Source organism: Pleurodeles waltl, chromosome 3_2, assembly GCF_031143425.1.
Source record: "Pleurodeles waltl isolate 20211129_DDA chromosome 3_2, aPleWal1.hap1.20221129, whole genome shotgun sequence".
Lineage (NCBI taxonomy): Eukaryota > Metazoa > Chordata > Amphibia > Caudata > Salamandridae > Pleurodeles > Pleurodeles waltl.
In genome coordinates this window covers 95763593-95779034 of record NC_090441.1, presented here as the reverse complement: position 1 = coordinate 95779034, position 15442 = coordinate 95763593, and the positions used below count along the sequence as shown (strand labels likewise).

At 44.9% G+C, this 15442-nt stretch overlaps 1 protein-coding gene across 1 annotated transcript in view; it reads left to right on the top strand.

Moving 5' to 3' along the window:
• MYBBP1A (MYB binding protein 1a) overlaps window positions 1–15442 on the top strand; it is a 647917-nt gene that overhangs the window by 513416 nt on the left and 119059 nt on the right. The window contains exon 23 of the mRNA XM_069226890.1: window positions 6562–6630. Within this exon, the coding sequence (XP_069082991.1) occupies window positions 6562–6630 (69 nt within the window). The remainder of the gene's footprint in view (window positions 1–6561; window positions 6631–15442) is intronic.

Genomic DNA, 15442 nt, shown 5'->3' with positions numbered 1-15442 from the left:
TGCATGACCATAGTTTCTCCTGTATCTTGCGCAATTTTGTTTTCATCAATAATTTGTCCCGCAGGACCTGATCATACGACGTTTGTTCGAATTTACAAGTAATTGCCAATCCTCTAAGAGCAGTGACAAATTGATCTATGGATTCAGCGTCATGCTGGATCTTAGAATAGAATTTATAACACTCAAACACCACATTAATCTTTCTGCCATAACATTGGTGAAGTTGTTTCTTGGCCAGCTGATAAACATCCACATCGCCAGTATTATCAATTGGAGGTAACTTCTTGAATTCTCTCAGGCCAATTGCACCTAACCTGTGCTTTAACAAAGCTAAATGTCTTTCCGGTGAACATTCTTGCTCTTCCAACACATCAACATATGCTTCAAATAAATCAATCCATAGTTCCCATAGTGTAGGAGGTTCACCAGGTTCTGATGAAAATGGTGGTGGCTGAATAGTTGACATGGTGATAATCTGACAAAACTTGCCTCAACCTGAATTTGCCATAGTATTGTATTTTCAGTGTGCAAAATTGTATCAAATATCTTATATTTATTTTATTAATGTATGTGTGGTCATAGAAATCACCAAGATTCACTATTATACGTCTGGTGTGCGAATCACTGTAGTTCGCAGATCTGTTAGTGCCTTTAGAATGGCCGCCGTATCACTAAACAGCTCCTTCACAACAAAAAAATGCTCAAAGCACCAAAAAAATCCCCCCAAAAATATGGGAGCCACAACTCGTCCTATGACGCGCGTTGAACGTTTCCAAGGTAACCGCTGACGACATGCGGCCGAAGACACGCAGATCCAATAGAGATTACGGCCGTAGCATACATCCAATAGAAATAACACCACCGATGCATTCAGGGCGAGAAAGCCTTCCGCAAGCACGATGGTAACCTCCACGGTTCACAGCCCTTAATGCTGTCCAACGCAGTCCTCCAGAATCCTTCATAAGAACAAGCGAACCCACAACCAGAGAATAACAGCAGGCAAGTGGTGGCGCTGCTCCCCATCCGAAACTCCCGCTCGTCGCCAATGTAGAAATAAAGGTTGATATACCACAAGGTGATCTTAGTGATGTTATTTATTATGAAAAACTGCACATACAAGGAGCAACACTGTCCACGCTCCGGTTACTCCAAACCACATTCCACATACCTAACTATACAGTCTATTACCTATCAAGACTCTAAGTTCTACGTTCTACTATCTATCTACTTTTTCTACTGCAATACCATAGTTGGACTTCCACATACCTGTCTAGCCTCCACAGGCGCTACTTGCGATTCGTGGTAGATCACAAGCACTTTCAAGTTACCATTCTCCCCTTCAGCCTTACCAGCGCCCCTCAGGTTTTCACAAAAGTGATAGCGGTGGTTGCAGCTCATCTGGGTACTGCTCGTAGAAAAATCTCTGGATCCAGTCTGACGCCTGGTGGAAATTTTAAGGTAAGGAATCTTTGAAAATGTCTCTACCAAATAAATCATTCCCGAAGGTAAGTAACTTGTTCATCACAGTCTAGTGACTAAATCTAGTCTCCCAGGGGATTCCGGGTGGAGTGCTCTGCGTAGATCCCAAAAGATTTTCTCACCCAAAATGCCCTGCAAACGTTGCTTAAAATTACTTGTTTTCCTTACATTTCTGTCATGGAAACCTCTGGAATCTGCAGCAATCCACAAAATTCCTACCATCCAGCAAGGACTCCCACTGACCCTGGTTTGATCTGTTCGAGTTGCAGGCACTAGACCCAGCCACACAAGTGGGTGTGGAGTTTTTATTGGGAAAAGTGAGTTGTAGGGGTTTTCTGGATCTTTGCGAATTCTAGAAGTTTCTGTCCCAGAAATGCAAAGAAAATGCATGATTGGAGGCCAAGTTTGAGGTTTGAAGGGCATTGTGGGTTAGAGAATGATGTGGGAGCCACTCAAAGCTCACCACCCTGGACTCCCCTGTGTGTCTAATTTTCAGAAATGTCTGGGTTTGGTAGGTTTCCCTAACTGGAAGCCGAGATCCAATCCATTTAAGACTGCTACCCCCATTGGCCAAAGGTTGGTTTATTGCGCCTTCTGTGCTGGTTGTATAACCTGATGCCAGGGTAGGACGTCCCATTCTTTTGTTTGTTTTGATGCCATTTTGAAATATCAATCAATATATTTGTAAAGCGCACTACGTACCCGTTAGGGTTTCAAGGCGCTGCCACTGGTGGAAGAGCCAGGTCTTGAGGAGTCTTCTGAAGGTGAGTAGGTCCTGGGTTAGTCTCCGGTTGGTTGGGAGAGTGTTCCATGTTTTGGCGGCGAGGTAGGAGAAGGATCTGCCTCCGGATGTCTTTCGGTGGATGCGGGGGACGGTGGCGAGTGCGAGGTCTGCGGAACGGAGCTGTCGGGTGGGGGTGTAGAAGTTGAGTCTGTTGTTGAGGTAAGCAGGTCCGGTGTTGTGGAGCGCTTTGTGTGCGTGGGTGAGGAGTTTGAATGTGATCCTCTTGTCAACGGGGAGCCAGTGGAGTTTTCTCAGGTGGGGGGTGATGTGGTTGCGGCGAGGTACGTTGAGGATCAGTCGGGCGGATACGTTTTGGATGCGTTGAAGGCGTCGTAGGTGTTTTGTCGGGATGCCTGTGTATAGTGTGTTGCCGTAGTCTAGCCTGCTGCTGACAAGGGCCTGTGTTACTGTTTTTCTTGTGTCTGTTGGGATCCACTTGTAGATCCTGCGGAGCATGCGGAGAGTGTTGTAGCAGGAGGAGGAGACTGCGTTGACCTGTTTTGACATGGAGAGGGAGGAGTCGAGGATGAAGCCCAGATTGCGTGCATGGTCGGTCGGTGTTGGTGGGGTTCCTAGAGATGTTGGCCACCAGGAGTCGTCCCAGGCGGAGGGGTTCTGTCCGAGGATGAGGACCTTTGTCTTGTCCGAGTTCAGTTTCAGGTGGCTGTTTCTCATCCATTCGGCAACGGCCTGCATTCCCTCGTGGAGGTTGGACTTGGCGGTGTGCGGGTCCTTGGTGAGGGAGAGGATGAGCTGGGTGTCGTCGGCGTAGGAGATGATGTTGAGGTTGTGTCGGCTACTTGGGCGAGGGGTGCCATGTAAATGTTGAATAAAGTTGGGCTGAGCGATGAGCCCTGGTGTCTAGTGGGCTTTCTGCCCCCAGCAGGGGCAAATTGGAGTTAATGCCCCTGCCTGCTCTGAGAAGTTGGGGGGAGACATGTTTGCCAATTTTAGGGTGAAGGTATGACCAATACCAGGGTGCAGCTCCTGCACTCCTTTTTTTTTTTTTTTTGTCCCAAATGCAAAATCCCTGGGGTCTAGTGGGCTTTCTGCTTCCTTCTACCCTCCCCCATCCCATGGGGCAGATTTGACACAACCTCCCCAATTCGATATACCTAAGCAGGGATCCACTAGGGAGGGATATCATTGGAAAGAGGACGCTACCCCCTTTCAATTGATACCTTGCACGTCTAAAATGGTGCACTGAGGGTTGAGATACGTACCTTAGCACCGATAAAGTGAAAAGAGCCAATCGGCCAAAAAAAAAAAAACAACTCTGGTTGCTGGGGAAGCTTTTAGCCAACAGCTGGAGCTAAAAGATTTAAAAAGGAAACCCTCTGTGCTAGCGCCAGAGGGTCATTTTAAAGCCCTCCCCAGTGTCAGCTAATGGCAGTCAGGCACACTTTGGGCGAAGCATGGGCATCGTCATTTCATTGGACTATGCCTGCACTTAAAAGGTTAACAAATGCTTTCCACATTACCGGGGTTCCAGAAAGCTTGTTTAAGGCATGTGCTGTAAGATTTATGGAGGGTTACTTAATTTCTTCCCACCCAGACCATTGTGCAAGTGCCAGTGAAGTCCTAAGTTTGTGTTGTCATTTGTGATGTGATATCCATTTGAACTCCTCTATTATTGCAGTGCTAAATGTCTTACCCTTATAGGAATGGAGGTGGAGTTGCAGCTTTTTAAAAAATCTTTATCTCTTTTCCTAACATCTGTTGGATGAAGTGGTCTGGAAGAAGTTGTTGTGTATGCTGAAAGCGATTTCAGAATTGTAGCCTAACTGGAAACATAAAATGTTAGACCCGCCACGTTAGCTGGAACCAAGGTGCTACTTATTGAACCTCATAAATAACAATAGTACAGGCTTCATTATGTTTTGGGTGTGTTAAATAACACTTGGCATGAGTTTTGGGGGAATAATATGTGGATTCTGGTGCTTACTGCACCAAAATCTGCATTGTATGGTAATTACTGTTGACATTCCCCCTGTTAAATTCTGGCAGTTTTGACCTGGCAAACTTTAACGAAGGGTGAGGTATTTAACACTCTCAGTGATTACTGGAAGTGGTAAATAACACCAACTCGTAATTAAGGTCTGCTTATAATCAGACCCTTATTGTTTTTTTGTTTTTTGTTTTGTTTTCCATGCTGTGCAAAGTGAAGAACTGGTTGGCCCTAAAAAGCTCTTATCGATGTGGAAAAACGACAAGTGTTTTTTTGAGGAGGCAATTGTTGTTTTTTCGGGTGCTACAAAAGGCAAGGAAGTAGAAAAACAGAGAAAGTCTTATTCCCAGCTCCTTAAAAGGGCGACATCTGAAGGAATCTGAGCTCATTCTTCTTTGTAAATGACTTCATCCTTCCTTTATAGGGTATTCCTGTGTTTACATTTGCAATGCCACATCTTGGTCCTTGGTTAACACCTTTACAAAGCTCATTCGAAGTCCACACTCTGTTACGTTTTGTCTTTGAAGGCTCTGTGACAGACGACTAGAGGTGTAAAAAAACAATGTTTGAACTATTGGGTGGAAACATCCTATGTGGTGTTCATTGCCGTCTAAGGTAATGTACTGTTTCTGCTCACACTTTCATCCTTGTTTAGTTCTTATTTGAATGTTCACCTCCTAAATCACAGTGGCTTAAACAAATGATTTTCTGTGTTCTGGTTGAAATGTGTGCTGCTCTTTATTGCCGTGCTTCACATGATGTCATCTTAATGAATTATAATTAACTTTTGGTGACATTCTAACACAAGTAGATATAGGGCTTGATTACAACTTTGGAGGAGGTGTTAATCCGTCTCAAATGTGACGGATATACCACCAGCTGTATTATGAGTTCCATAGGATATAATGGACTCGTAATACGGCTGGTGGTATATCCGTCACATTTGGGACGGATTAACACCTTCCTCCAAAGTTGTAATCAGGCCCATAGTGTTGTTTCTGCAAAGCTTTTGATACTTATCAAAAGCCTCATGAAAAATTTCCATCAAGAAGTTGTCTAGAATTGAAGGCCACAGATAAAGATAGTTCACTAGTGCTTCTTTGAATTTTCTGCATTATCAGCCTCATCTTGTTTTCTTATCTCATGTGTTGTTGTTTAGATGAGAGATTGTGGAAAGCATTACTATACTTCTGTGTTTTATTTCATGAATATTCGGTCTTCTTGAAGGCTATGCAGCCCTCCCCATCCACTCTTTCCGAGTATGAGATAGCTCCTATTCAGCTTTGTTCTTCTGTGGAGCAGTGAATTAAGGTGGAACTCAAGCCATGGATTTTACCTTCATGGATCCCATGACATATTTTCCCCCATGTTGCTCTAGTTCCCATACAGCATAAAGTATGATGCAATCTGATGCCTGGGATATTTCTTCAGATGAGTAATCTGCAGAAAGATTCAGTTCCCTTCGGGAAAACTATTAAGCAGCTATTTCTTGGACTTCTTCATTTTTTAAATATTTTAGGACTAAATAATACAGATCGAGAACTGTGATTCAGCTGTGTCAATCAATGTATGCCACTTGGGCTCCCCTGTAAATTAACTTCTTGCTCTAGCCCCTAATTGAGAAGTAGAAGGTAACATGTCTCTTACAACTGTTCATCTTGCATATCATTATTGATAAGCTTTATTGCGGGATTGTTCTCTGTCAATTTTATCAGAAAATGGAACCAGTGTGTAAAAATAAAACATAATATTCTTGACCACTTAACTGCGATGGACAAACAATTCATGTCCACCACACTTCATCCATCACACAGTGGTTGAAAATCCTTCTTGTAAAAAAAAACAAAAAATGGGATTCATGCAAGTCACACGCCAAAGACCCTGGATTCTTCCTCCTTATTTCCGTAATTTTTTATTTCAACAATTAGTTTGTGTGGGAAAAATCATGAGGAGTCTGTACAAAGGACCTCTTTCGGCCCTCCAGATTTTGTCTACTTTTCATTTCTCCCATGGGTTTCACTACAAACTGAAACCAGATAGAAACCACAGAAAATAAGAGAAATCGGTGAGCACATAGAGAAACACATTTGCTATGGTTAAGTTTCCCCCAAAAGGTGCTGTATTTGGCTATTTTCTCGATTCCCTCCAGGGAAGAGCATAACCAATGGCATCTGCACTAATTTGTCTGGCCAAATTATTTAAGAGTCCAAGAGCAGCAGGCATTTTGATAAACAGAGTGTTGCTGAGTGTATTGACTATTTGATTATTCTCTTTTATTTGGTAAGCACATTCATTTCAAACCTTGTTTAGAATATGTCTCAGCCATGAATGTTATTTTTTTCTTTTATAGATTATGTGTAAACAACTGATAGAGGTTGTCATCAAATCTGTGACAGATGGAGCTCGGCAGCATCAGCAGGTAAGGTGTCATTTATAAAAATTTTAAAAAAGCACATGGCCACTGGACTTGTAGTATGCTTGTTGAATTATCTTTGTCTTGATTGACTGACATGTAATACTTGCAGATTCCTTATTGGTCATCCAGCTTTATTAATTGCAGACACTACTGGCTTTTGAGCTACAGCATTTTAATCCGACTATCTGTTTATAATCTGGGAATGCTTTCTTCAACTGGGATAATATTTGTTTTTGGTGGGCACTTCTAATCCGCTTATCATTTTTGCTGCACATTTTTTTTCCAAGCATGTATGTCTTTTCATTCAAACTTCTATTGTGTTCTTTACATTGTTAGAGCCACCCCCTCAAAGTAAGTGTAGTTGCTCTGATCGCCAGCTTTTTTGTTTCTGCACCACACTGTTACCCTATTTTTTCCTTCATCTACCAGAGATCATCTGTCTGGAGATGTGCTTCTTGTGCAAAATTATGTTCACATTTTGTAACCTCCAGTGTCCACTCACAGCTGTATTAAGGGCCCAGTTGAACATATTTTTCATAACCCCTCTCACGCCTGGCAGCAAACATGCATGACTTGACTCTTCTAACCCCAACCGTAAGAACTCCCTGGTGCTCGTACAATAGCAGATGACATGAAAGAAGATGTCTGTTCTGGTAATGTAGATCTTCTGACATGCATAAGCTGGAATGTGGGACAAGTGGGGAACACTGAGAATGTTCTATATACACAGTCAAATAAGCAAAAAGAGGAACTCGGTGTTCTAAGACGAACGCCCAAAATATTAATCAAAGTGCTGGGGCGCACTGATAAACGTTTGCAAAAGTCAGAACGAAAAATGTAGCTACCTTATATAGCCAGTGGTGAAGCAGCATCCCATTACTACATCACAGTAATGTGATAGCTAGTAGAATTCCAAAGGGATCATTTATATTGGACTGAAGGCAAAGTGTTCCAGAACCGTATGTACACTAAACTCAAATAAAGACTCAAGGTATACTTCCTCCTTCACCCTAAACTTTTTCTTCCTACACCATGTTCTCTAACTTTTTACAGGGGGAAACTCCCTAACATCCTCTCATGCCAGCATTCTCTGTCAGCTTCTTATTCCACTTGTATTACTCAAACCCAAGTCTTAAACCTAACCTTAACACCATCCATTACCTAACCTCTACCCCAGCCTAATACAAATATACACTTTAGCTTACTTTAACCTCACACGATGCCTTACTCTAACCATATTCCCTAAACATAAATCTGCCTAATCTGATCCCCTATTGCAAGTCATGCATGTTTTCACTACTGTATAATGCTTATTGGTCGTTTTTTATGTTTCTACTTTTAACCTTTGTTTGTGTCACACTGCTTTTATTCACTGTGGGTTTGATTACAACTTTGGAGGAGGTGTTAATCCGTCCCAAATGTGACAGATATACCACCTACCGTATTACGAGTTCCATAGGATATAATGGATTCGTTATACGGTAGGTGGTATATCCGTCACATTTGGGACGGATTAACACCGTCCTCCAAAGTTGTAATCGGGCCCTTTCTGTTTTTTGTTTTTCCTACAAACTAGATATGCCCGGTTTAATGATCTTGGGCTAAGGGAAGCCACAAATGCCACCATTCTCACTGGCACCCTAATTTGTTATTCAGCGCCTTGTCAGGGCAGTAAGATTTATATAAAAAATAAATAGGGTCCTAGTGGTGGAGGGGGAAGCATTGGACCGGTAGGACCTTGACACCACTATTTGCAGATGCTACGAACACACTGCTGATACCTGATGTCCAGCAAATTGCAACACTAGATGGAGGATACAAACGTGCACAATGTGGCAATAAAGTGCTAGGCATCTCCTTTTTCTTTTATATACCTGTAGGAGTTGTCTACATCTTTTGGCAAGTAGTCTGTCATTTGTAGTATGTGACCTGAACCACTCTGCATTTGATGTCTTCACTTAATATTTTTTTTTGCCTTTATTTTGTTTTCTTTCTGTGAAAAGATCCCAGCAAGACATGAACAGCTGGTATAGCCCGTGCAAAATACCAATAAAGTTTAGCCAACAAATATACTTTAGCAGTTAAATTCAGTCACGGTTCAGGGCGAAGATTTTGTTTACGTGTTCTTTCTTTATACACTAAAACATGAACAGGATATATTAAAAGCAAGCACCCTGTCCACAAATGAATAGCATCCTAGGCATGGTATGTACTCTCGCTCTCTAATAGTTCTACTTTGTCCTTTTAAAAGAAGGGTCACGGTATTGGAATGCATTGGTTTAGCTAACTCATTGTTCTAATGGATACTTCTAATCACAGATTCCTCACTTTGCGAATATCCCCAGGCACCAGACTGGATCTGGTAAACTCTAAAAGCAGTGCTCCAGCACACTAGTACGTGGCATTGTGTGACTGTACATCAACTCTATTCATCTCCAGAAGTGACGAGTGGAGGCAGATTGCGCCATTCATGTGCGCTGTTAGTTCCTTTCTTTCCATGCTTTCAGATGTTTATCCGGAAGTCCACTCCTTCACTCTGCAAAGAGATTTTTTTCATTAAAAATTTCCAGCATGGAAGGGAATGTCAGCCACTAAAACCACAGGGATTAAACCTAGTAGAGACTGTTGGAAATAGATGTCTGAAATCGATCCCTAAGATGTGTCTCTGTTGTTTGGGTTTGGCGAACAACTCCTAGGCTTTGATTACTATACCCAGAGGAATCTAAAGCCACCCGAGAATGAGAAGCCAAGCTCTACATGGTGGGAAAGCACTGCAAGACTACACACAGGTTCAGTTCCAGGTCAGGTCCGAGTGCGGACTCTTTCAGGTTCCCAAAGTTATTCCCATGGCAGGTTTTTGTTGTGATCGAAGTCTTTGGATAAGTCCAAGAAGTCATGATACTGCTGGCAGATCCATCCTTCGCTCTATCTGTGACCCTTGAATGCGCTTCAGGCTCCACACCGGCATCAGTGCTGATTTTTGGTCCAGTACCGAAATCTGTGTCGGTCCCTTGAACATGGACGCTTCCGGAGGAGGAGTCACAACCCATCGTAGTTTCCGACTCTGTCTCAACCTCATCTCAGACCACAACCAGATCTTGATATGGCACAGCCTATACTAAACCCATCAGACTCCGACACTGTTCCACTGCAGTGCAGCTGCGCACAGACACTACACCAACATTTTTGCTCTGACCTTTACCAGAGCCAGCCATATGGAGATGACAATTGAGGGGATGAGGACAGTTGGTTCACGGACCTACAGGAGGCCAGTGGGTTAACTATTGCCTGATACTTGGTTGGTCCCCCTCACCCTAAGGACCAGTGACAGAAGATAATATTTCTCACACAACTGTGATTAGGAGGGGGTGCTAAGGTCCTTGACCTCCATCTGCCCACTAGAGAGGTAAAGAGTAATGTGCCCATGAGGTCTTTCAGCCAGGCCAGTCTCGACTGGACCTCTCCTGCTCTTCAAAAAGGCCCTTGTATCTGGGCACTTGGAGTAAACCATGCCCTAGACACTCGGTCAATCAACATGTCACCCTTTTCCATAGTCAACTGCCAAGTGACCCAGGTTTCATGAAACAGCATCCAACTCCTGAAAGGTTGGTGGTGCAGGAATTCACCAGCAGAGGTAACCCTGGCACCTTCCAGACTCCTCCCCCTGAGAGAAAGTCCAAACATATCTTACATTTTGTCAAGTAGATGTTTTCCTCAGCCAGTCCTGCTTTGACGTCAGTCAGTGCCATTTGCCTACTAGGATGCTGCATTTAGGTGCTGGTTGGTCAGTGCACTTGCTGTGGGACATGGTTAGCGAAATCTTGCCGGCAGGCCTCAAAGACATAAGAGCTTCTTTGGCCTAAACTATTCAAGATGAATGGTATGTGGCTACACCTAGGCCCTGCCTTTCCTTTTCCACCCACCACCCCAACCAACAATGTTTCAACAGCTTTCAGAGGACCATCTGTCTGTTCTGCATCAAGAGCTGCAGGCTCTTTTGGTCAAAGAAGCCATAGAGAGGTTACTGGCCTCAGAAGTTTGGACTCCACCCTTGTGCCGAGGAAGGATAGAGGCCTTCGTTCTATTTTGAATATTCACCCTTTAAACACCTTCCATAAGGACAAATCCAAGATGCTCATGTTGGCAGAGGTCTTTCTCCTCTGGATCCCGGAGACTGGATGGTGGCGTTGGACTTGCAGGGCATCTGTTTTCACATCCCTGTGCTCCCGGCCCACGGGCGCTACCTGTGGTTTGAGGTGGGCCATAAGCACTTTCAATTTGTCATGCTTCCTTTCGGTCTCATCAGTGCCCCATGGGTGTTCACAAAGGAATGGCGGTAGTCTCTACCAATCTTCATAGGTCGGTGATGCCAGTCTTCCTCTACCTCGATGATTGAATGTTGAAGATGGTCTCGCCAGTTATTCGAGGAGCACCTCCAGGTGATAGCAGACTTCTTGCATTCTCTCTCAGCCTGCCAAACTCTCACTTCTTTGCAGAGGCTCCCCTTCATCAGTGACATCTTAGAAATGGCAGCTTTCAGTCTTTTCACCCAGAACAACAAATCAAGGTCTCTGTGTTGCTTGCTGGCACTCCTGCATCCTGCTTACCAACCATGCCAGATGGGATTTGAATGCTCTACAGTAGGACCTGAAGTCTCCTTAGGCTCAGCAGCAAGGGATCCTGTCGGATTCCATCCTGGTGTGTGATCAGACTGCAGAATATCTGCAATGAAGGCTTCTGGACTGCAAATGGACCAGTGACAGACCCCTCTACCTGTTCCACCCTGAGTTGACGGTGGTGACTGACACACCGCTACTAGGTTGGAGAGACCATATGGGATAGGTGGAAATCAGAGGACTTTGGTCTTAGGTGGAGACCCACTTCGAAATCAATTTGCATAAGTTGTGGGGGATTCGCATGGTGTTGAAATCCTTCCTGCCCACCTTCAAGGGAAGGCGAGTACAGGGTCTCACAGACCACACCACCACCATGTGGTACTGCAACAAGGCCCTACGCCTTTCAAACTGGCAAAATTGTCAAGACACTTCCCTGGTGGTACACCACCTGGCAGGATCCTTAAGCATCAGGGCGGACAAACACAACCAACAACACCTCGCACAGCACGAATGGCAGTTACACCCATGATTGGCACAGGGTGTCTTCCAGGAATGGGAACAACCCCTGGAATGCACAATGTCAACATTTCTGTTTACTGGAGCTTCCAAGAGGGCTCCCAGTTGGAGACTAATTCCTTCTAGAGTGGAACTCTGGAGTCCTGAATACCTGCCCGCTGCTGTGTCTCCTATCCCAAGTTACAAAGATCAGGAAATTATCGAGCCTGGTCATCCAAGTGGCTGTGGACTACGAACTTATGAGGCTGAGCATATCTCCTCTGATCAGGCTATTTCTTTGGGAAGATCTTCTGTCACAGCAGCAGCATAGGGTCAAGCATCTGAGCCTGCACAATCTACATCTCCCAAGGTGTGGAGATTGAGTGAGGACAGTTAATCTCCTTTGATGACCCTCAACACCCCACCGCCCAACCCCCCGCCCCCCAAAAAAGTTGTTGAAGTTATCCTAGCAGCCAGGCTGCTATACAAACTGTGTAAATTCCGGGTGCTGGGATAAGTTTGTGGCTTGAAGCGGTACATGCCAGATGTATTGCTGTTTGTTTTGTCCTTGTCCCAGGAAAGACGTCTCACTTTTTTCATGTGTGCCCCCGTTAAGCCAATGCACAGTTGTCAATTGCACATTCTCACCTTAGAAACAGTCTTACTGCAATAAAATCTGCACACTGGTTGAGTGAGCTTCAGGCCCTCTCAGTCCAGCCTTATTATACTACTTTTTCCGTGGACAGACTGGTGTTACGGACTCAAGCAGCATTTCTGCCGAAGGTGGTGTTGCCTTTTCACACTTCTGCCCTTCTTTGTCCCTTCATTTCCCTTGAAAGAGGAAGAAAGATTCCATTGCTTAGAACCAAAAAAAGAGCAGTGAATGTTTACATCAGTCGTACCAAGGAATATCAGGTAAACAATTGAATCTTTGTGGAGTTCTCTGGTGCAAAAAAAAGGGAGGAGCAGTGCAGAAATGGACCACCTCATGATTCATCCTCTGTTATGCAAGTGCTATGCATTGACTAAGATCAGCCTCCACAAAGCGAGAGTGCACAATCCACCAGGGACAAGGCTGCTACCACTGCGTTTGCACGCAGAGTACACCTCCCTTAATATCTGTTGGAGAGCTACGTGGGCATCAGTTCACACGTTCATGAAGCCACACTTAGTGCCTTGATACCCAGCTCCCCTGGAGTTGACATCTTATCCATTGGGTCCTGCAGACCCACTACCTTGTGAGATATTGCTTTGGTATCTGTTCACTAGATGAGGAATCTGAGAGTGGAAGTATCCATCTGAAGAACAAGTTACTTACCTTTGGTAACACTCTTTCTGGTGGATACTTTATTTAACCCCAGATTCCTCACTGATCTCCAGCCTCCCCGGTCTGTGGATTGGTCTTTTTCCATCATAAAAAGTCCCACTTCAGGAATGTGTGCACTGCTCAGTCTGATTTGCTGTTGAGCTCTGTCTCTGCTGGCGTGGACAAACTTGCGAAAGCTGCTGATGTTTGTGGTCATGGATAGCACTTATATGCGTCTCCTCGTCACTTCCGGAACAGAATGGGATTGAAGTAATAGCCCGAAGAGCACACTCATTCTGAATTTGTTGCCTAGGTTTTACAATCTCCTCAAAGAGCCTTGCATTGCTGGAGCATTCATTCCAGATCAAAAGTTAAAGCAAAATGGACCAAACGCTTTGACTCGTACCACATCCCAACGAGGATGAAAAAATATTCACCTTTAAGGAAACAATATATATTGCTACATAGTCTTTGCATTGAAGGAACGGAGATATACAAGAGCTTCCATAGACACCTGTTGGTTCTGGATTGTGAGATGCCAGAGATTTATTCGAGAAGTCTCAGAAAGCATTAGACAGGTTAGCAGAAGAGAGGAATTGAGTAGATGTCATTTGTCATGCTCCTCTGTACTCCGATAAACAGCATGTGATCTAAACACTTCCGGAACCCAAGAGCGAGAAGAGGGGACCGTTACTCCTGTCCAGCCTACATGTTTGGTGACAGCAAGTGGCAAGCCATTGCCGGTTCTGTGTACTAAAAGCTGTGACCTCAGGACAGCAACACTGTTTGGTATAACAGCAGAGGAAGGATAGGTTATAATTTAGACAGACAGAGAGCGGGACTAGCATTTAAGTGGCTCGCGTTACCTCAAACCAACTTCTGAAAAACGTTGAGCTGCAAAATGGAAGACTATAGGAGCTGTTTGTTGAAGAACTTTTCAAAATATACAGATGGTAAAGACAAGCAGCTGCTTAAAGATTCTTTGACAAATGGGTCACAGATAGACCTAAATTGAGTGGAAATCACAGAAGACTTCCTGTAAACCTTCTTACAGAATGTAAACATGGAGGTGGGAATACATAAGAACAATTTTAAAACCTGCTTCTTGGACTTGAAAGGAGACCTTGTCCCATTCGCATCAAGAGTAGATGACTTTTAACCCCTTCGCTGCCAGGCCTTTTCCCCCTCAGGTGCCAGGCTGTTTTTTGGCTATTTAGGGCAGGGCGCGCTTAGGCCCTCATAACTTTTTTTCCACATAAGCAACCCACGCCAAATTTGCTTCCTTTTATTCCAACATCCTAGGGATTCTAGAGGCACCCAGACTTTGTGGGTTCATCTGAAGGAGGCCAAGAAAATAGCCAAAACACAGTGAAACTTTATGTTCGATGGCATCTGTCGCTGTAGATACACATGGTATGCATGAGCTCGCCATCTGGTGTTGGGTCGGAGTGTTACAAGTTGTTTTTCTTCGAAGAAGTGTTTTCGAGTCACGGGACCGAGTGACTCCACCTTCTGTGCTCATTGCGCATGGGCGTCGACTCCATCTTCGATTGTTTTCTTTCCGCCATCGGGTTCGGACGTGTTCCTGTCGCTCCGAGTTTCGGAACGGAAAGATAGCTGAAGACGGAAGATTTTCGACGGTATCGTTGCGATCCGGTTAGAGATAGACACATACAACGACGCGTTGAACATCGAAGCGCTTCGGTGCCCTTCGGGGTAGATTTCGGCACCCCGTCGGGGCCTAGTCGGCCCGACCGCGTGGAGGACAACGCCGATGGAACGGACCCCGTTTCGATTCTGCCCCGAATGCCACAACAAATATCCTTATACGGACCTACACTCGGTCTGTAATCTGTGCCTGTCACCCGAGCACAGCGAAGAATCCTGTGAGGCCTGTCGGGCGTTCCGGTCCCGAAAAACTCTGCGCGACCGTCGAGCGAGAAGACTCCAGATGGCGTCCACGCCAAAAGAGCGTCGACAGTTCGAGACAGAAGAGGAACAGGAGGAATCCTTTTCCATCCAGGATTCAGACTCCGACGAGCTACACTCTACAAGAACTGTGAGTAAGACGTCGAGATCAAACCTTAAAAAAGGAAAGAAGGCCCAGGGGACGCCACTGCCAACCGGCCATGGCTCCACCCAAATTCTCGGTGACCAACAATCGGCACCGAAAAAGGCCCATTTAGTGTCGAGATCGTCCGACTCCGGTCGAGACACCGGCACGCAGCCTCCTCGAGACCGAGAGAGTGCTAAACAGAAGCATCGACACCGAGAGTTCGGTGTCGACACGGATCGACGCCGAGACAGTGGCGCCGAAGACCATAGAGGCCAAGAATTTTCGGCACAGAAAAAAAGGAAGGTTACCTCGGAGCCGAAAAAACAATCGACAGGGGTTTCG